We start from the raw sequence: 20,549 nt of genomic DNA, 5'->3' as shown, positions 1-20,549 counted from the left end.
GAATTAGTCATACCATGTGGGGACAGTACAATCTCACCCGAAAATTACTCCTGAAAAAAAAAGAGTGCAAGAACTTAACTATCTTTATAAATTATGTATGTATAGGTAAAACGATCTACCACTAGAGCTATGAGCCTATAACTTTCCACTTTGTAACCCTTTTTTCTACTCCTTGTTTACCATCAAATTTCATCTCAACTCTTGAAGTGCTAGCTGAGAGTACCAGCATGCATCAGTAACATATTATGGTGCAACTAACAAATTTTATTGAGGTGACTACAGCATCAATGATAGTGAAGATCACCTAAATGAAAATAAAAGCACAAATGGGCATGCAATAATATACTTCACCAACCTACTTGACTAAAATTTCTTCATCTCCAAGTTAGTTTTAAAAATCCTCCTTTTCAATGTCTTTTCTAACATCAATCACTTCCCTCTTATCATTTAGGTACAAAACTTCTGGAACTCATTAAATTTTCTCCTCTCCCACAACCATCAAATTGCACAATTGAAAGCTTCTCACATGACTGGCATGCAAAACTCCTGGAGAAATTTTCACCAAGTGTGAAGATTTGAATGTAAAACAATGAATCATTGTGACTCTGGATTGTTGCCCACCATCATGAAGGGGTTCATGAATTATGATGATCCTTTTAGATTCTAAGAAAATTAATGTAGAAAGTATAAATCTAACCTAATTAATCACATATAATACACACATGTTAGACTCTATATGCAAAATAATCACTTCTTTTTTTTCTTTGGAAAGGAAATGGTCACTTTCATTTTCTCTGTTGGGTTGAAGTGGAGAGGAGAAGCAATGTTGGAAAGCTATGGGGTGCAGACAAAATCATTCTCCTGTAGTTTATAATCACTTTCAAAACAAACTAACTAATACCCAATTAAACAAACATCACCTAGTGGGTGTGTGTTACTTTTAAACTAATTATCCAATTGGAGTGTACCTTAAGTCACATGGCTGCAGAACAAATACAAAGCTATCATCATTTCAGGATATTGTAGGCTTAGTAGCCATAGCTGAAATGATGCTATTCCAAAATTGGTGAATCAATATTCTATATAGAGACTCAGTTGGGATTTGGGGTTCTTAACAGGTTTGTAATTGTCTGCTAGTAATTTTGTCATTGATGGATCAGATTCTCCCTGAACTTTCACTGTTTTCAATGGTTTTTCCTTTTTTTTTTGTAATTATTAAACAACTAATGTCTACGAGATTTGAACTCAGAACATTCTTCACCAAAATAAAGGCTAATTGTAACTACGCCAAATGATCATTGACATTAAGTGCAGCACTGTACTGTTACATCGTTTGACTAATACATTGCTCTCTCGGAGTAGTCGCTTGAGTCTCCGGACTAGTACATTACCACTCCAAGCACCTCGGAAATTAACCGCCATGTTCTGTGGTTCACTGCTAAAATTACCAAACTCCTGCAGATTAGTATCCATTTTGAAGTCAACAAGATAATAATTGAAGCTCTAATCAGTGATGTACGGACACCAATAAGGCCTTGAGTGGTTAGTGGTGTGATTAGATCTTACCTGATGTGGGGCAGACAGTGAGGAAGTTTCATGTTTTACTGTTAAAAACGTTGATGCTTTTGTATTTACAAGTTGGCTTGAGAAAGATATTATGTTATCTGTCTTCAATTGCCATACTTTTGGTTGTACTTTCTCCACATGGGTTAGGGCTTCATAGGTAGATTAGACTATCATAATAAAAGCAATTAAGGCAGGTGGATTAATGAGGTTCACTGTGTACTTTTTGGTTGCCTTTCCAGCTGGTGCAGTGCAGGGTTCATTTCCTAGCCTCTTCCAAAAAAATAATTTCTTTTTTTTTCTTTATAATAATTTTACTGAATTTGATCAGTAAGATTTGTATTTGGTCGGATCACGGATGGGATTATCTTGTTTTTAGTAGATTAAGTCCATGGAATCAAAGAATAAACAATGCATATGTCCTGCATTTTCTGATATAATATGAACCAAGAAATGTATTAGAAAATATCCATATATATACAGTCAAACTAAGTCAGATTTCATAACCAGAACGAAAATGTTAGAGAGAGAAATTAACTGTAATTTTGGATGGAAATATAAAATTGCTGAACATATAAGGAAAGTCGATGGCACTAATCAGATTTTTCTTCTTGTTTTTTTAGAAGGAATTGGGAAATTAGGTAGTTGGGACAATTTGCCAACAAATTTTTAACCAATTTTCCTTTGGACCATTTGAGCAGATGCTAGAAGATTGAGATTTATTGTGGAGCTGATTTAATGTTGATGTCTTTGAATGATACTGTTGAAATTTATCAAATAAAGTTTTTCTTTGATAAAAAAAATTGCGAAGCTAGTTAACTGGACTGGCAGAAGCCACAACAAAGAAAAAAGTTCCGGGGATTTAAAAGAAATAGGAAATATGTTGAAAGCAAAGGCATAACTAAAAATTGAGAGATGTTGATTAAGATGTGGTATCTCCTTATACAAACTAATGCTAAAAAGGGTTGTATAGCTTAGCTTGCAAAAATGACACAATGCAGTTGAGTCCATCCTTTAATCTTGTTTAAGCTTATGGCATCATTAATTGATATCATCAACCACTTTTTTGCTTGAAGGCTGTTTTCATGGAGGTTGTTAGCTCACTCATATCTTTCTCTCATGAAGAAAAAAGAAAATTATGCAGCTTGTATTGCCATTATAGATTAGTTTTATAACTTCACCTCTCTCCTTTTTACTTTTTCTTCTTTTTTTTTATATTGTGCCTCTCATTATTTTGTTATTAATTGGCAATTATGACAACTTCCACTCCACAAATGCTATCTAGGTCAGTGCACACTAATTGTTCTGTACAGCAAAATAGTACATACCAGAGACAGAGAACAGGATTGGAATTTTTTTTACCCATGTCTCATTTATATGTGTGAGAATAAGATGAGGTGAACACATACCACAATTTTGGCATATACTTGTACTTTGTACCACCATTTTTGTTTGAACTCAAATTCAAAACCTCCTTGAAATAACAACTCAAGCATTTCTCGTCGGTCGATTAATTTATACGGGAATTTTCATATCACGTCATCATAATAATGTAATATGTTAAATTATTTGGCGATAAAACTGAATAATATATACATGTATTTTTTTTCAATTTTAGTGCATGTCATAATATTCTGATACTAACATCAGCAAGAAGTCCCTTGGTTTCTTTGTTATTTTTCTCTGTTTTGTGAATAAAATTATATAATCCAATATTCGGAAATTATTATATGGGAGAAAGTCGCATGTGGAGAAAATGTATTAATAAATTAATTAAATAGTTTCAAGACTTAAAATGCAATTAAATCAACATAACATAACGTTAACGTCCCTCCAAAGTTTCTCAGAGAAAAAAAAAATTCCCAAACCTGCAAAAACTCTCGTAGCATTTTCTTTTGGCCAGAGACGCTCTCAGACTCTCTCTCATACACTTGCAAATCTCGCCTCTCTCTCTCTTACCGACTTCTACTTCTCTCTCTTCCGCTCTCTCAAAACCCACAAACACAGAGACAGCAAAGCTCACCGCTTTCTCTCTCAGCTCCAAAAATGCTGAATCTCCCGCAAACCTATCTCAGAATTTCCCCTGCTCCTGCAATTTCTTAAATCTGCATTGCTAATTTTTGGGGGCGTGATGGGTTTGCGAGTGGCACAAAAATTCAATCTTTAAGAGGGCAATGTGAGGAGGAGGACTTAGGATTTTCAACAGTCCTATGATGGTGGCTGCCATTTCTGAAGCAGCTTCAAACGACCCTCCAAACCCCAAAACCTCCGCAGACCCACGCTCACGCACCCATCTCCAAAACCCATCAAGGCCTCCCCTTTTGCCCTCAGAGAAAGACAATGGCTTTGTGCAAAGAAGACCCAGAGGCAGACAAGTCTCGTCTAAGTACATGTCTCCTTCTCCTTCTTCTTCTTCCACCTCAACATCCACTTCTACTGTCTCGTCCTCTGCGTCTTCTAGAAGATGCCCATCTCCGTTGCTCTCAAGGTCCATAAACTCCTCTTCAAACTCGACCCCAGTGCCCTCTTTGGGTCCGAAACGGGCTCAATCGGTGGACCGGAGGCGACCCATTACGCCTCGGACCTCCACGGGTCTCCCTGAGGCTCGGCTAAGCAATGCGGGCGCTGAAGTCTCTGCTGCCACTCGGCTTTTGGTCACTTCCACTCGGAGCTTATCAGTTTCTTTTCAAGGTGAGGCCTTTTCGCTTCCGATTAGTAAGACTAAAGCAGCTGCCTCGCCTAGTGGGGCTGTTGCGAGGAAGGCCACGCCTGAGAGACGCCGGTCGACCCCTGTAAGAGGAGATCAGGCTGAGAATTCTAAGCCTTCTGATCAGTATCGGTGGCCGGCCAGGACCAGACAATTGAGTTCGGGTTCTAATAACTCGTTGTCCAGGAGCTTGGACTGTAGTTCGGAGACTAGGAAGCTCAATGGGATTGGATCTGGGGTTGCGGCTAGAGCATTGCAGCAATCTATGATTGATGATAGCAGAAGAGCTTCCTTTGATCGCAGATTGAGCTTAGATTTGGGCAATGCTGAGCCTTTAAAGGCTGCTGAGCAAAACCCAGATGCCAATTCAGCCAATGAATCTTCTGTGCCTTCTGATCTCACTGCTTCTGATACAGACAGTGTTTCCTCTGGTAGCACTTCAGGTGTACATGATGCTGGTGGTGTTGCGAAGAGTCGAACTGCCCCTCGTGGCATTGTTGTGTCTGCAAGGTTTTGGCAGGAGACTAATAGCCGGTTGAGGCGGTTGCAGGATCCCGGTTCGCCTTTATCAACAAGCCCTGTGTCTAGAGCAGGGTCGAAATTCGTTCAATCTCAATCGAAAAAGTTTAATGGTGATATCCCATTATCATCATCTCCTCGAACGATGGCTTCTCCCACTAGGGGACCAACTCGGCCTGCTTCTCCGGGAAAGCTTTGGACTTCTTCATCAATGTCACCATCAAGGGGGTATAGTCCTTCTCGGGTGAGAAGTAGTGTTAATGGTTCCTTGAATAGTAGTTATTCTGGTCCTGCACCCTCAATTCTCAGTTTTTCTGTTGATACTCGGAGAGGGAAGATGGGGGAAGATAGGATTGTTGATGCACACATGCTCAGGCTACTGTATAACCGTTATCTGCAATGGCGGTTTGTAAATGCAAGAGCAGATGCTACCTTCATGGTGCAGAGACTGAATGCAGAGGTATGTTTGTGGTGCTATAAATTGCAATGCTATATATCTTCTAATTGTGTTTCTTCACGAATTTGTTTGGTGCTTGTATGGTCATAGACGCATAGATATTGTTTGCCATGGTTGATGTACACTTCAATTTGTTTTGTACTCATTATACTGTACGCATCTCCATAATTAGCATGGTTCATTGCTTTCCATATACTTTATCTCCATCCAATTAGAGTTTCTTTCCCCCAGTAATTACAACAAGAATGGGAACTTCTCCTTGTCACCTTATTTCTTTTATGGCAACTTTTTTTTTTCCTTAAGGAGTACTGCATTTTCCTTTTTCCTTATGAATATAACATTATATAACCCATTTCTGAGCTCTAATCAGAAGTATGAGAGGTTATTTAGGGAACTTTTGGTTTTAACCGAGTATGGAAATACAGAAGGCTGCATAATATTTGATACAAATAACATCCGGGTAATAAAGGGAATGAAGCTCAAATCTTAAATGAGGTGTGCCACTGTCATTAGTTTTTAACCATAAAAAAAATGGTGTGCGGTTGTCATTGGCAACTTCTGGAGTGGATAGATTTGGAAAGTTGCAGAATGAAAAGGTGATTTGTGAAGTCTTTAGAGTGATTATTGAGTTGACCGATTGCTCTAGAATGGAGTAGATAGCTTTCGCCTAGTATGCAATGAACAATCATGGCTTGTTGTCAAGGAGTACTTCATACTCGGGTGTTATCTTTAAGCAGGACTTGATTCTCTTTCAGTTTAATAGACTCCATGAATGGAGATTGCATATTGTCATTTGTCGCTTAATTGGTGTCTTTGTTTGATATCTTCAAACAAGACCCATAGTGAATTTGGAATTTGATAATGCATCTGTCTCTTTGGTATATTTGCTCTTTTTTCCTTTTTTCTATATGTTAGAACTTGTCTGATTTTATTTAAACTTTTCAACATGTTTGATTTTGGCTGAACCCTTATGATTCTATAAAACATAGCTTTATTTCTAGTGGTTGAATTCATGCTTGTCATTTCAGCCACAAGTGAATACTTTAAATCAGTTTGTTTGAGCTTTTTCACATCCATAGAGTGATTTCCATTTGTTCAACTTTGTATAGAAGTGACTTGATACATTGTATCTGGTTCTGATTTTGTTGACAGTTCATATGTGTTTATCACTAGGGTTCAGAAAAAGTTTCTTCGTACTGGCATCTCTGCTGCATATGATGTGATGAAATGGTCAGGATGGTTTCAGTTTGTGTACAGTTTCTTTTGTCTAAATTTGTATTTTCTTGGGTGCCAGAAAAATCTATGGAATGCATGGGTATCAATCTCAGAGCTACGGCATTCCGTCACGCTTAAAAAGATCAAGTTACTTTTGCTGAGGCAGAAATTGAAGTTAACTTCTATCCTCAAAGGACAAGTAAGATTCAGAGATTCACTATCTTCATGCATTTACTTTCTGCTCCATATTTATATATCATTGGCTGGAATCTGAAGGTGCTATAATACGAAATATGAGTAGGTGGTGGGAATTTTTTGTGATACTTCATTAAAAGATTCATGTTCAGGAGATGTACTTGAGTTTTGTGCTGACCTTCAGTCTACAGTTATGACCAAGCGTGTGACTTGCTAGGTAAAAGTTTAGGGCTTTAATTATGACAGGAATGAAATTAGTCACATTTTTAATACGGACTGCTCCCCTAGACCGACAAACCCCCCCCAAATTTTTTTTTTCCTCTATCACTCTTCTTTCCACTTGGTTGACTTCCTTATTAACTTTTAACTATATACGTTCGGACAAAAACTGATACCATTGCTGTTGTTACCTCTGGCCCTACTGGATTAGACGCTTGCTCTTTCACTGTGTGCAATTTTGAGCAATGTTCTCTCTAAATAGCACTATCAAGACGTTAGTGTTGATAATACTACCTACCACCAATGAATTCTTAGTGACGTAGATTGCCATACTAGTACAAGTTCAAATGCTTTCTATTTTCTGTATTTTGGCCTTTTGCATTCAATAGAAGGAATAATCTTGAGAAGAATCTTCCGTCCACCCCAAGTTCCTTTGTATTGTACTACTACATCAAGTAGCTGTTTAATAAGAAGTTTGTTGTTTTGGTGTTTGTAGATCACTTATTTGGAAGAATGGGCTATTCTGGACCGAGATCACACTAGTTCTTTGCTAGGAGCAACTGAAGCATTGCAGGCCAGTACTCTCCGTCTTCCGGTTGTTGGAAAAGCAATTGTATGTGGCTTCTTCTTACCCTTAACTTAATCAAGGACATATCGAAGGCCTGAACCAAGGATCCATCACTGTTCAAAAGACTGACTATGCTTATTTTATGTTAGGTTGACTTTCAAAAGCTGAAAGATGCTGTGGGTTCTGCAGCTGATGTGATGCAAGCAATGGCGTCCTCAATTTGCTCTCTTTCATTGAAGGTAATCTTTTCTTGTTTTTTCTTTCTCTTGAATCACGTTTCCATTTTTCTTGGTTAGTTTCATTATTCTTCCAAACATTTCACAGAAATATACGTCAATTGCATTCTGTTCTTCCTGTATGTTATAAGTTGTAAATATAAAAATGAACAAAAGTGAGAGATGAAGCCACTGTACCTGAACATTAGCCGAGGAGCTAGCATAGATGTTGTAGTTGGGTAGAACCGTTATTTTACATTTATGTGAAACAATTTGTTGAGGTATCCTTCTTTAAAAATGTTGTACTTTCCAGAGTACACCTAGGTGATTGATGTTATTGTTTAATTCCTAGAAGTAATAATTGATTGATTCAGTTGGATTGAACTACGACAGTCACTTACCTGACCTGATTGTTTAGTAGTTGTTGACATCTGCACCCCTACCTGGTTACTCTTTCATTTTTACAGCATATGGATTTTGTTTCCAGAAAGACCCTTAACCTTTTTTGCAGAGTATATTTAGAAGTGCCTCTGTAGTCTAGCAATTTTGATATCTCCTAGACTTCATGCATGTTATCTATTCATGCCTGGTAGATGTGAACTGTAGAGCCTCGTTATGAATAGCTTGAAACTATGCAAAAATTTGAAACTGTTTTAAGGAAGTTTCTTAAACACTTGCCATTACAGGTGGAGGAAATGAATTCCTTGGTGTCTGAACTTATGAGGGTTACCGCAACAGAACGGTTTGTGCTTGAACAATGCAAAGATTTTTTGTCTACATTATCAGCCATGCAGGTAAGTCTGGTAGTCTATTTCATTTTTTTTCCTTTCAAAGTTTCACTTTTTTCCTCCAGTTTTTCAATTGCTTTGTTATTCATTGTAACAGGTCAAGGACTGTAGCTTGAGAACACATATAATACAATTACGACGTGTACCAACTACCCGCAGCCTGACAACACGTGTGTAGAACTGATCTTATTTGACTACTCACTCCTAATGCTAACATATTACATGGAGCCTTTCTTTTTCCACCGGGTGGAGGCAGCAGAGGTAATAAGAATGGATCAAGTAGCTAGTTTTGGCTTCTGATGTGGCAATTTTTGGAACCTGGTTGTGGTCTTCTGTGTCCATCATCTCAATGTATCTTTTGTGTCTGAAGAATACAGAAAATGGCTTTTCCCCTCACTAAAATTAGCTGTATACAAGCACTCTTTTCTTTCCTTTGGGCAAAAAGGAAATGTATATGTATATATATGTAATTTCTCCTGATCACACTGTTAATCAAGTAGCTTGTGGTAAATCTCTTAATTCAATCATCTTGTCATGCCTTTTCTTCTGCTCAATTGTTCGTGATTTCAACAATGCCATCGTTATTACTTTCTGTATAGAGTCTCAAACAGATTGTTGGTTTTTCAATTGTAGTATAACCCAGGAAATTGGCTAAGCACAAGATCTCAAGCTGTTTAACGAAAAGGGTTTAGGCTTTGCCTCTGAATCTCATCACGTTTGTAAACTTTTGTGCTACGTTTTTCTACAGATCATATGAATTATAAAAACAAGAGGGATAAAATAATTCATCCTGGGATACTTCCCCCACATTGTGCACTTCAATGCATGAAAGTCGGCAACCTCTTGTTTTCTGTTCTGTTTTTGTTCAGACTTCAGAGAATCAGAAGTCTCTTGCCCTCTAGTTTCTTCAAATTCTTGTAAGGATGAAAATCCACGAACCCACTTGGCACATGCATTTGCCTCCATTGATGGAGGGGTGAAAATGGTTCTGAGAAAAGATAATATTAGCATCAGACTTTGACTGTTGATTGGCTGATATCATCATATCCAACGGTTCACAATCATCCCCCACGTTAAGGTTTGTGTTCACATGGCTCCTAAGAGAAAACATAGGATTGCAGTCAACTGGGAAGAAGAATTGACCTAGTTTGACTAGTTGGGTCAAGCGACAGCCCATGTTAAAGTTCCAGCATATGAGGATGTTAGGGCCACCATAATTTAATTCCGACCCAAAAAAATATATAAAAATAACAAAAAGAGAAAAAAAGAGGGCCACTAAAACCCAATTGCCTCTTTCCTGTTTTGGACTGAAAACTCATTTGCCTTCAAACCCTTCTCCTACAAAAGACAAACTGTCGGTTTTATAACGTTTGTACCATTGTGGGCTGCAGGGGTCAACCATCCCATTTGGTTAAACGAGTAAATCTGGCCTTTTTTATACCACAGATCGACCTCCCTTCCTGTACATTAGTAGTTAGAATGTTACTTAATAAAAATTAAAAAAAATAAAATATCCTTCATGTCCATTTTTTCTCAATTCATAATCAAGAAACTGTTGAGATATATGCTGTCGTGTGGCATAATTTATTTTTATACACGCGATAATTTATTCTAAATCAGTCGATTTTATAGAAGAGGAATTTGAATTTTGAATGCAAAAGAGTGGGTTCTTTACCTTGGCCGACTGGTTTAACCAGCGTTTACGTTTAATTTAATTTCTAATTGGTTGAATCTTCCATGACGTCATTTTTCTGGTGTGCATGTTGTCATATTGTTTAAGAATTAAGATCTCAAACAAATATAGATATTTAAAATAGATTTTTAGAAGAAATACTAGAAGGAGAAAGATTCGAAAGCTTTCCAGCTGGAAACCACTCTCAGATGTCTCATCTGTTAGTGATGCGGCGACACAATGTCAACTTCCAAAGTTCGCAAGGAGAAAGATTAGTATGTAAAATGGACCCAACTCCCCAATAATTTTTTTCCCTCTCCAAGCATGCATGATATGACCTAAATTGGAGAGGAAATGGGTTGGATTTTGGGTGACCAACCACAAACATCTAACACATGAGAGGTGTGAGTGTACCGTCCACCACGAAGCCACTGATTCAAAAAATTATTTTGCATATTTGTATTATAACACGTGTATATTTATTAATACGATATCCTCAAATATAAACATATTTCTCGTCCAGGATATAACACATTTGTATATTGAGGGCTCAAAATAAACAAAAAAAGGCCGAACCAATAATTTATATTGACAAAATCCGTATGGAACCTTTTTTTTTCTTCACAACTTTTGTAACAGGTTCTAAAAGTGCTGTGCGGCCCTTGAAACGACTCAAAAGCCAACCAATAATATTCCAAATATCTCATGCGCCCTACACAATTCATTTCCAAATTTTCATCATCCAATCCAACCATGACAACTCATTAAGCCAACTGAGACTGAAAATTTCAACCATGCATCAGAATCTTCAGTCATGGCCTCTGAATATATATATTAATAAGAGATTATAATTTTTTTTCAATTTTTTAAAATTAATTTTATGGTAAAAAGGTCAAAAATCGAAGCAAAATTACAAGAGGATGCTTTTTTTATGCTTAAACAGCCGAATATTAATCCCCCCATATTATTAACTCGGCAATTACAACAAGAAGGAAGAAACAAAAATATTTATTCTTGACCACGTATGCATGATCAAATGAATAACCTCAGAAGCTTTGTCGTTCCCTTCAAATTATTACCACTACAATGATCTGCTGACGACGAACTGCTTCCTAACGTCGTCGTTTCGGACTCTTCCGCCGAGGACGGCGTCCCCGCCCTACAATCTCCGCGCTTGGTCCTCGACGTCAACCCACCAGCCGTCAAGCAAAGATCAAGATCAGGCAGCTGGCAGTTAGCCAGGGCATGATCATCAGTATCATCGAAAGCCAAATTGCTAGACCTCTTCTTCTTGGTGGACTGCCGTTGTAGTCGAATACGATGATCATGAACGCAATTTTGGTGGTCGTTACGAGTGTACTCGGGAAGTGGCTCCAACGTGCCGCCGCGTAGCACCGTCTCCACCGCCGCCTGGCACACCTCCCACTTCCCACTCAAAAGAAGCCCCGTCGCTCCATTCACCGGATTTATAGTCCGCCCCACCGCCTCAAAAAACAACGACTGAAATAAAGCTATAAAAAATATATATATAATCATGATCAGCCATCTTTTTATTTTCATATGTATTACGTTCAGAGATAGACCTCCACGCTACAGAGGCTGGGTCTGTAGTGTGGACATCATCATCTGAACTTATGTAATATGAACATACTTTGATTTTGATAGGAAGAAATGTTGTTTACCGGGTCGTTGGGACTCGGAGACCGCGTTGATGAAGGAGAAGAGGCCTGCGCGGCCAAAGAACTTGGCAACGAAAACAGTGGCGTGGGCTTGAGCTTTGGGGTCCTCTATCCATTGTAGGCATTGCCTGAGCATGCAATTGTCGCTGCAACCCTTTCTTAGGACTCGGCATCCATTGCAACTCATTTTCACGCATTAATAGTAAACAACCGAACTCCGATTGATGATCGTCGACGACGAAGAAAACGACAACAACAGTAGTATCTAGGGTCACAACTAGTAATACATAGGAGCCTGCGTCTTAATTATTGGAGATGTGGGAGGCCGTCTTAATTTGCATCAAGACTTGTGTATATATAGGGTGAGAGTGTTGGGAAATGTTATATAATTATGCTTTTTTTTTTCTTTTTATTATATGGGGAGGGTTGAATCTCAAAAGCAAGGTATTTCTGCAACAAAGTAGAAAGAAATACCACTAAAATAATAGCTAATCGATACAGTTCAAAAAAACATAATATAATCGCTTAGATTATTTTTGAACGGTGTTAAATATTCTTATTTGAACCTAGCTACATGACATATTAACAATTTAACAACATAACGCATCAAGATATATATCATTGAGATTAATCAGCTATTGGTTTGATTAACTAGGGTTAAGTTATTTGAGGTGGAGTTGAGTACATGGTTTGACTGTATAATATGGAGGGTTTTTGGGTTGGGTGTACTTCCAAGGAACTTGGTGAGGGACGGCTGCGTGTCTCCGCGCAGTAGGTGGCTGTGGTTCATAGAATTTCATTCCTCCACCGTTGGATACCTCTGCATGGATATTATCTAAAATCTATGACCAGATTCTGTTTCTGTCTTTTTTCTTATTTTAATTTTCTATTTGTTTCTGGCTGTGCTTAGCTTGTACCACTCATGAGACGCTTGCATGCAACAAGACCAAACGTTTTTGGTGTTTCTGCTTTCTCTCTCTCTCTCTCTCTCTCTCTCTCTCTCTCTCTCTTTTTGTCTGGTTGGAGCAGCAGAGTGCCTCAAGAAAATTCCATAAAAGAAAAAAGTTATTATTACTACCTAGTGGTTTAATTAATAATTAATTAAGCATTGTTTAGAACATATAAATGAGTGGGGGGTATAGCTGGATTGAATTTAACAGCCAATTAAGTTGGGTGTAAATGAGCTTCCATTCTTTTGGGAAACCAATTTTATACAATGGCACCCATTCTTGATAGCTTTTACATATAATGGTAGAAGAATCCCTACAACTCTCTATCTTCTCTTCTTTATATTTTCAAAGAAGAATAATCCCTTACATCACAAAGGGTATCACCAAAAGTATTTAATCAATTAGTATAAATATATATTTCCGTTCCATATTATCCATTTTCGTCTCTGAAACTTCGATAAAGAATCATGTACCTACATGTTATGTTGTTAGACTCTACTATACTTTAAAATTAAATTCCACTTAATCGGTAGCCTTAAGAACATATATATTATATGTTGTGCTAGAACATTCTTGACTTCATTATATATATAACAACATGTATTATTAAATGAGTGATTTAGACAAAAATGACTTCACTTGAAGAGTGAGTGAGTGGCTATATTTACAAGGCGCAGAATTTGGGAAGAAAGTGGGCACGCATGGGACTAATGATAAAGATGACGATATGGACAAAGTAAAGGCATTGAAGTTATAGTCGCAACTCGGGTACGTGGCATGTTTATCTCATTAGCACCACGATTAACTAAATTAATCCCACATTAAAATATGTTTAAAATAATGGTTAATCGATGTTCCAACAAAACAAAGTTTGTGGAGAATGGGATTCCAATACAATTAACTTTTCACAGCTCACTTTAATTTGGATTTTCATGCTTCCGAATGTAAGGCCACTCTAGTCACTAACTACGGTTGTGTAATTAGGTATATATATATAGAATAAAGGGATGGGACATCACTTTGGCCGTACACATAAAGCCAAGCTATGGATTCATTGGATTAGTTGTAAGAGAAGGGTGTCGTATTAGGCATCACCATTGGCAATTGCAGCTAATTTGAAATGTCCCTTCCTTGACCTAGAGGGACATATGTACATTAGGCAGGGTAATGGGAAAGATTTACTTCTTAATTACTTTCTGTTTTGCATAATCCCAATCTTCCCAAAGTTGCACAATATGTAAACACACATCTTCCAATTATAAGGATAACTTTTCGTTGAACTCTAAATCTTTTTGGCCAACCACGTGGACTACTTTGAATAGAATATTTGACGGGCTGAGCGAATTTGGGAATAAAATCGTCCTTGGTGTGAGTATTTTGCGCTGTGTGTCAGTTGTCACAGTCGTTGATTCCGTGAAAGTAGAGGAAGTGTTATGGTGATTTTCACCTTGGGTTTGACTTCGTCAAATGATTTGGGCCGAGTTAGGAACGTTTTCTCGGCAGTTGGGTTCTTAGCCTTGGCAACAAGGCTACTTGCATTACATTGTCTTAGGTGCTTGAGATTGTCGTGCTCGACATGGTCGTGTTCGGGTGTCAAGTGATCTCTCAAGTCCTCTTTGAATCTAAATGAAACAAAAGCAACAATGAAAGAAAAAACGGATTGGATGATGCTCAAGCGAAAACTTTGAAGAACATAGTTGTTTGTTGATATATTGAATGAATGGTTACAATGACGGTGCTCAAGAACTTTGAACAAACTTCAGAGTTCTTAGTGATATGCTACGTTGAATGCTAGGAAAACAAAAACAAAAATATCTAAATCTAGTTTAGGAAATACATAGAACAACATTTTGGCTTCGTTTTTTTGTTGTTGAGAGATTGGGTCTTTTTATATTAGAAATGAAACTGTTGTACTATTTATAGTCGAATTGCTGCCTTCAAAAGGTGTCGAGATATACGGCCAACGCCCAATGTTTTCTTGTGCCGCCCTCCTATCGTCGCATCATGCCTCGATCACTGTTCCCAAGCGCATTTTCTGATCATTCTTTCTTGCCAAGCTCCAAGGGTTCCATTCTCTGAGCATCTCAAGTTTCAAAAAGTAGCTCCACATCCCATCATTCCTTTTGCTCTGGTGCGCTTCTCGAGGTGGTGCATGTGAAAATCCTTTCCTTAGTCGATGCTCATGCTTTTTAACTCAGCTAAGATCCTCTAGGCCAGTGGCGAATCCATGATTCTCCAACCAAGGAGTCATAGTGTAAAAAATTTGAATTTTTTTCAACATGAAAAAATATAAAGATAGTACTCTCATTCATAGCTCATGGCAAAACCAACAATACAAACTACAACTATCCACGATGAGTTTTCATCTTTTCAAAACGTTGCCTTATAGCTTCGTTATCAATATAAGCAAATGCATCTACATATATTATATATACATCAATTTCATTATACATAAAAATTATACTCACTTGGGGTTTAAATATGAGGCAGCTACTAGCAGGATGTGGTCGGCACCGCTGCTCCGGCGAAGTGGTGGTAGTTGAGGTTGGGGGTCGGTTGGAGATTAAGGACGATTGATTTGGTAATGAGGATTTGGTTGGGGTGTGAAATCGGGTAAAAGGGGGAGGGTGTTGTGTTGATCCTTTTTGTTTTGTGTTTTTTTTCTTCTTAAACTTGGCCCAAAACGACGTAGTTTTGAGGTCATGTGATTTTAAAAGAAAAATTAAGAGACCTGGACCAAAAGACGTTGTTTGGCTAGGAGTTGTTTTTAAAAAAATTTAGCCATCGCGCCCTATGCAGCAAAGGCCAAAGGGGGAAGGACTTTCGTCAAGCACTTGGTGTGCACCCAAGGGGTCACACACAGGCTGGCCAAGGGGTTGCCTATGGAGTTCACAGACAAGATTCCAGCATTCCAAAGGGTTGTCGGGCCCCTTTGGCCTGTCGTGTGTTCACCACTGCTCTAGGCCGAGGAACAAATGCTGAGCCTTGACTTTGATCAAGCTTTACGTTATGCTTTAATGATTTGGGTTAGGCTAGAGAATTAGGTCATCCCTTGGTGCTTGGGCCGAGATTTCGAACCATGATTTTTGGGCCTTGTGGGCCTTAGTCAATCTGTTTGGCATTTTGGGTCGCAGTGTTTTAGCATGCTTTGAGACCTGGGTCGAGCCTTGTTGCTTAGGCCGAGTCCATTGTGTTACAGCCGTGGGCTTTTAGATCCGATTTCATATTTCGCTTTGGGCTTTGAACACTTTTGTCTCTAGGCGCAAAGCCTTGGCTCAAATGAGCCATTGCCATGTCATTTTTCTCTGTAAGGCCAAAAGGAAAAATTTAGGTTTAAACATTCTTAAAAGATGACTTAAAATGTAGAGAGTGTCGATTGCCGAAATATATTGTGAGGTAACCCTAGGATGTGTGCACTTTTTTTACCATAAAAATATCTTTGACGTAGAAAAACGGACACTGTTTGGCTCCTTACATACCTACCAATTACTGTGTGATACATATTCAAAAGTAACTCATTAAGATTACGAAAAGATAAAAATTTATGTATACGTGTTAAACTGTGATTTGTCTGTAAGAAGGAATGACTCCTTACATGTAAGGAGCCAAGTAATTTCCTAGAAAAACTACAAATTTAGAGAGACAATTTTCCCCTTTAATGTGAAGACTCGCATAAATATTGAGATTTTAGAGTTGCATTATTAATTTTTAAATTTTTCCATCATCAGGCTAGGGTTCAAACCTAAGACATTCGTATTTACCGCTTGTCCATACTTACCTTTTGCCACTAGACCATCTAGGTTAAATTTCTTTTATCTATTTTTTTTTAATGGGATTTGACTCTTGTGACGGCAAATCCCTTGTCAATATTCTACTTGATCCTTTGTAATAAACGATCCATAGGTAAAGATAAACGTGATCTGATTATGTGTCTTTTATGCCACTATGAGCCATACCAAGCTCCTATGCCGCACTGAGTTGTTTTTTGGCAGAAACAAAGCCAAGAAAGCTCCAAAAAAACCTATCAATGTTAAGTACAACTAAATGAGGTTAACATCCAATTATTTTATGCTAAGATGTGCTTAATTTACTAATATAACTCGGATAACTACTAGCCGCGGCACACACATGATGTGCCCCCTTCTTCAGACGCAATCTTTGATTTTCTTCATTCATTCATTTTAACAGAAAATTTTTGTCACCACCAAAAAAAGAAAGAAAGGAAAGAAACAAAATCCAGATGTGGAAAATAGATTCTGGGGAAAGCTAATGGGATCATGACGGTCGTTTCGAAGCTATTTGTTGGAGAAATCAGATTTTGAGCGGTTTTGTTTATGCTGGGAGTGGTTGACTTTTGCTGTCAATGGTTCCCTACCTAGGTATAGCTTGATTAATTAAAAAATTAGCAAAATTATATCCTAATTAGCAACTTCTATATTTTAAATTGTTCATTCTTATTACAAATTCAACGGTGAATTAATGTCAATCTTGTTGAGAATTAGATTTGGGAGAAGGAGGAGATTCAGGGTTTTGAGATAATTGCAACTTTGTTGGATTTGTTGAGTTTTGAGATATGGTTTTTCTTGGCCGAGTTTGGACTTTTTTTATTTTTCTAAATTTTTGATAGAGTCAATTAGGGGTGGACACTGTCCGATTTGATCTGCTTTACACCAAAACCAACAACCAAACCAAATAAAATAACTAGTGTCATGTGGTTCATTCTTATTAAAAACTCAACGAATTTGTGTTAAGGTCCATCTTATTTGAGAAATACATTGTTATTTTATTTAGAATAAATGCTTAAATGTCCGGAATGTTTTTTTACCCCAATTTGTTGTAGAGTCGAGTTAGGAATTTGTGGTAATTGAGGCATGATTAAAAAATAAAATAAAAACTCTTACAAAGAAAAACTCAACAATGCATTTTATGTTTTACCTTCCCTTGGACTGCTCCATGTCTCAATAGTATGTGGAAAAAACATTGATAAAATACGTAAATACTACGTGTGTTACTGCAAAATATACGAAAAGACGTCTATTATTCGTGGAGTATATATATGTATGCATACATAAAATAGGTTTGCTTTCGTACGACAAAAAAGAAATGTTTTCAAAAAATACATATATACGCATATCATACGCAAATCTACTAACTGGGCTTCTAACCATTGGACTCACTTTCTTTCAAGCTGTCATTGTCTCAAATGGGCCCTTCCTCTTCATGCCTAAGTCCAAGAGGCCTAAAGCCTTGAGCCCCAAACGTCAACTGGATTTGAATGTCGAGCTCTGAGTTGGGCAATTTTGTGGTCTCACTAACTCACTCATGTTCATAAAAATAAATAAATAAATAAATTGTAGAGATTAACAAATAAATGATAGAGCACCATAATCGTGGATTAGTGGGAGCTTAATTGCAGCGCAACTTCCAAAGTAAATTAATAATTACGTTAAAATAGGAAAAGTTTTGCGCAGACACAGAGCCGCCATTTCCACTAACTCTCTTCCTCTCCAGGTGTCCCTTCATTATAAGCCCCTCCCTCTAACCGATGAATTAAAACCTAAAAAAAAAAAAAAATTAATGAGCCCAAGAACCAAGCAATGATTTAATTTAAAAGCAGCGTAACAGCTCTATCTCTTCCACTAATCCAATGATTACCCAACTTAATCCGTACCCATAATTCAAAATCCCATCATTATAAATTTTCTCTCAGAAAAAAAAAAGAGGAAAAGAAGAGGAACCATCAACCAAATATTTATAGCTATCCATTGCGGCTATAACTATATAATAAGCTCTACATTTCCATGCTCATTAGCGTTGTGGGTTAATTAGAGTGTGTGATTAGTGACTAATCATGGTTATTATGGGAGAGGCAGGGGAAGGCTTGTTGGTGATTAGAGAGTTGGACTTGAACAAGGACACGAGAAGTGTGGAAGAGCTGGAGAGGAAGTGTGAAGTTGGTGGTTCTTCATCTGGCAAAATGTCTCTCTTTACTGATCTTTTGGGTGACCCAATTTGCAGGATTCGAAACTCACCCTCCTTCCTCATGCTGGTGTGTGTGTGTGTGTAAAGCATAATTAAATTCCATTTTCGTTGTTTTTATTTTTCACTTTTATTACCTTGTTAATTGGTCTTTAATGGGGTTTGTTTTGTGGTTATAATATTAATCAGGTGGCTGAAATGGGTCCTGACAAAGAAATCGTTGGGATCATTAGGGGCTGCATCAAAATCGTTACTTGTGGCAAAAAGCTCATAAGAAGTAACAATGGAATTGCAAACTCTAGCAATGAAGATTCTGATCCCAAACTCGAACCCATTTGCACCAAACTCGCTTATATTCTCGGCTTACGAGTTTCTCATTCACATAGGTACATATATATATATATATATATTCAAATAATGCACATATATTGACCACATCACGAATAAAAATGTGACTACATGTAACATGTTACAAAATATGACATAAATAGTTGCTTTTAGCAATTACTTGATTTTGACAAAATTTAGTTTAATTTAATTTGGTATGGCTTATGATCTTCTGCAGGCGAAGAGGTATTGGGTTGAAGCTTGTTAATCAAATGGAGGAATGGTTTACAAGAAATGGAGCAGAGTATTCATACATGGCAACTGAAAATGACAACATGCCTTCCCTCAACCTCTTCACTAAAAAATGCCACTACACTAAGTTTCGTACCCCTTCAATTTTGGTCCAACCAGTATTTGCTCACCGTGTCAAAACTCACAACCGAGTCACCATCATCAAACTCAGCCCTCCAGAAGCCGAGGCTCTCTACCGCTCCCGATTTTGCACCACCGAGTTTTTCCCACAGGACATTGATAGGGTTGTGAAAAACAAGCTCAATCTTGGCACCTTTTTGGCAGTCCCAACCGGGTTTTCGTGGCCTGGTTTGGCCGAGTTTCTGTTTGAACCGCCTGAGTCATGGGCAGTTTTAAGTGCATGGAATTGTAAGGAGGTTTTCACTTTGGAAATCAAAGGCGCGTCGCTTGCACGGCGTTTTGCGGCGAAGGCCACGCGCGTGGTGGACAGGGCAATACCTTGGCTGAGGATCCCTTCGGTACCTGAGGTTTTTAGGCCTTTTGGGTTGGTTTTTCTCTATGGTTTGGGAGGACAGGGCCCACGCGCGGGAAAGATGGTGGAAGCGCTTTGTGGCCACGCGCATAACATGGCTAGGGAATTGGGTTGTGGGGTGGTGGCGACTGAGGTGGCAAGTCAAGAACCGTTGAGGTTAGCAATACCACACTGGAAAACACTATCATGCGCCGAGGATATGTGGTGCATCAAGAGACTAGTGCAGGATTATAGTGATGGGCCTATTGGAGACTGGACCAAATCTCCTCCTGGGCTTTCAATTTTTGTTGATCCAAGAGAGTTTTAGAACAATGACCAACAAAAAAAAAAGAGGCAAATTTTGTAGTTTTAGTGTTAATATTGTAGTTTTAGGGGAATACTAGCAACCTTTTCTCCAGCCTAGTAATGGAAGTATAATTGAGTGAACTGTTTTGTATCTGTAGGTCTAAATTTTGTTTAATCGACTTTTTCTAATATTTGAGTCCAAAAGTGGGACCTAAAATAAGGTTCCATAATTTCAGGAGTCTCACATGACCTCTCCAGCCTAGTAATGGTAGTATAATTGAGTGAACTGTTTTGTATCTGTAGGTCTAAATTTTGTTTAATCCACTTTTTTTAATATTTGAGTCCAAAAGCGGGACCTAAAATAAGGTTCCATAATTTCAGGAGTTTCATGTCATGTGAGAGAGTTGGGAAAAAAGTTGAAAAGATT

General features: G+C 38.0%; 3 protein-coding genes across 3 annotated transcripts; 2 read left to right on the top strand and 1 right to left on the bottom strand.

The window, feature by feature from the left end:
- Positions 1 to 3,427: 3,427 nt before the first annotated feature.
- Positions 3,428 to 8,993, top strand: QWRF2 (QWRF motif protein (DUF566)). The gene is made up of 6 exons (XM_008238220.2): positions 3,428 to 5,249; positions 6,541 to 6,660; positions 7,372 to 7,488; positions 7,593 to 7,682; positions 8,345 to 8,452; positions 8,544 to 8,993. Exons 1-6 carry the CDS (start codon positions 3,774 to 3,776, stop codon positions 8,622 to 8,624), a joined length of 1,992 nt encoding a protein of 663 aa, XP_008236442.2. The 5' UTR covers positions 3,428 to 3,773; the 3' UTR covers positions 8,625 to 8,993.
- Positions 8,994 to 11,019: 2,026 nt separating this feature from the next.
- Positions 11,020 to 12,141, bottom strand: LOC103335209 (LOB domain-containing protein 39-like). The gene is made up of 2 exons (XM_008238221.2): positions 11,801 to 12,141; positions 11,020 to 11,629 (listed from the first exon to the last, which is right to left on the bottom strand). Exons 1-2 carry the CDS (start codon positions 11,982 to 11,984, stop codon positions 11,151 to 11,153), a joined length of 663 nt encoding a protein of 220 aa, XP_008236443.1. The 5' UTR covers positions 11,985 to 12,141; the 3' UTR covers positions 11,020 to 11,150.
- A 6,328-nt stretch (positions 12,142 to 18,469) lies between these two features.
- LOC103335239 (putative N-acetyltransferase HLS1) lies at positions 18,470 to 20,263 on the top strand. Its single transcript, XM_089054081.1, has 3 exons — positions 18,470 to 18,796; positions 18,916 to 19,112; positions 19,292 to 20,263. The coding sequence occupies exons 1-3, from the start codon at positions 18,599 to 18,601 to the stop codon at positions 20,142 to 20,144; spliced, it is 1,248 nt and encodes a 415-aa protein (XP_088910207.1). The 5' UTR covers positions 18,470 to 18,598; the 3' UTR covers positions 20,145 to 20,263.
- Positions 20,264 to 20,549: the final 286 nt, after the last annotated feature.

This window comes from Prunus mume, linkage group LG6 (genome assembly GCF_029339155.1).
Source record: "Prunus mume cultivar Tortuosa linkage group LG6, ASM2933915v1, whole genome shotgun sequence".
In the NCBI taxonomy this organism is placed as follows: Eukaryota; Viridiplantae; Streptophyta; class Magnoliopsida; order Rosales; family Rosaceae; genus Prunus; species Prunus mume.
The sequence above is the reverse complement of the archived record's forward strand: the minus strand, read 5'-3'. Positions and strand labels throughout refer to the sequence as shown.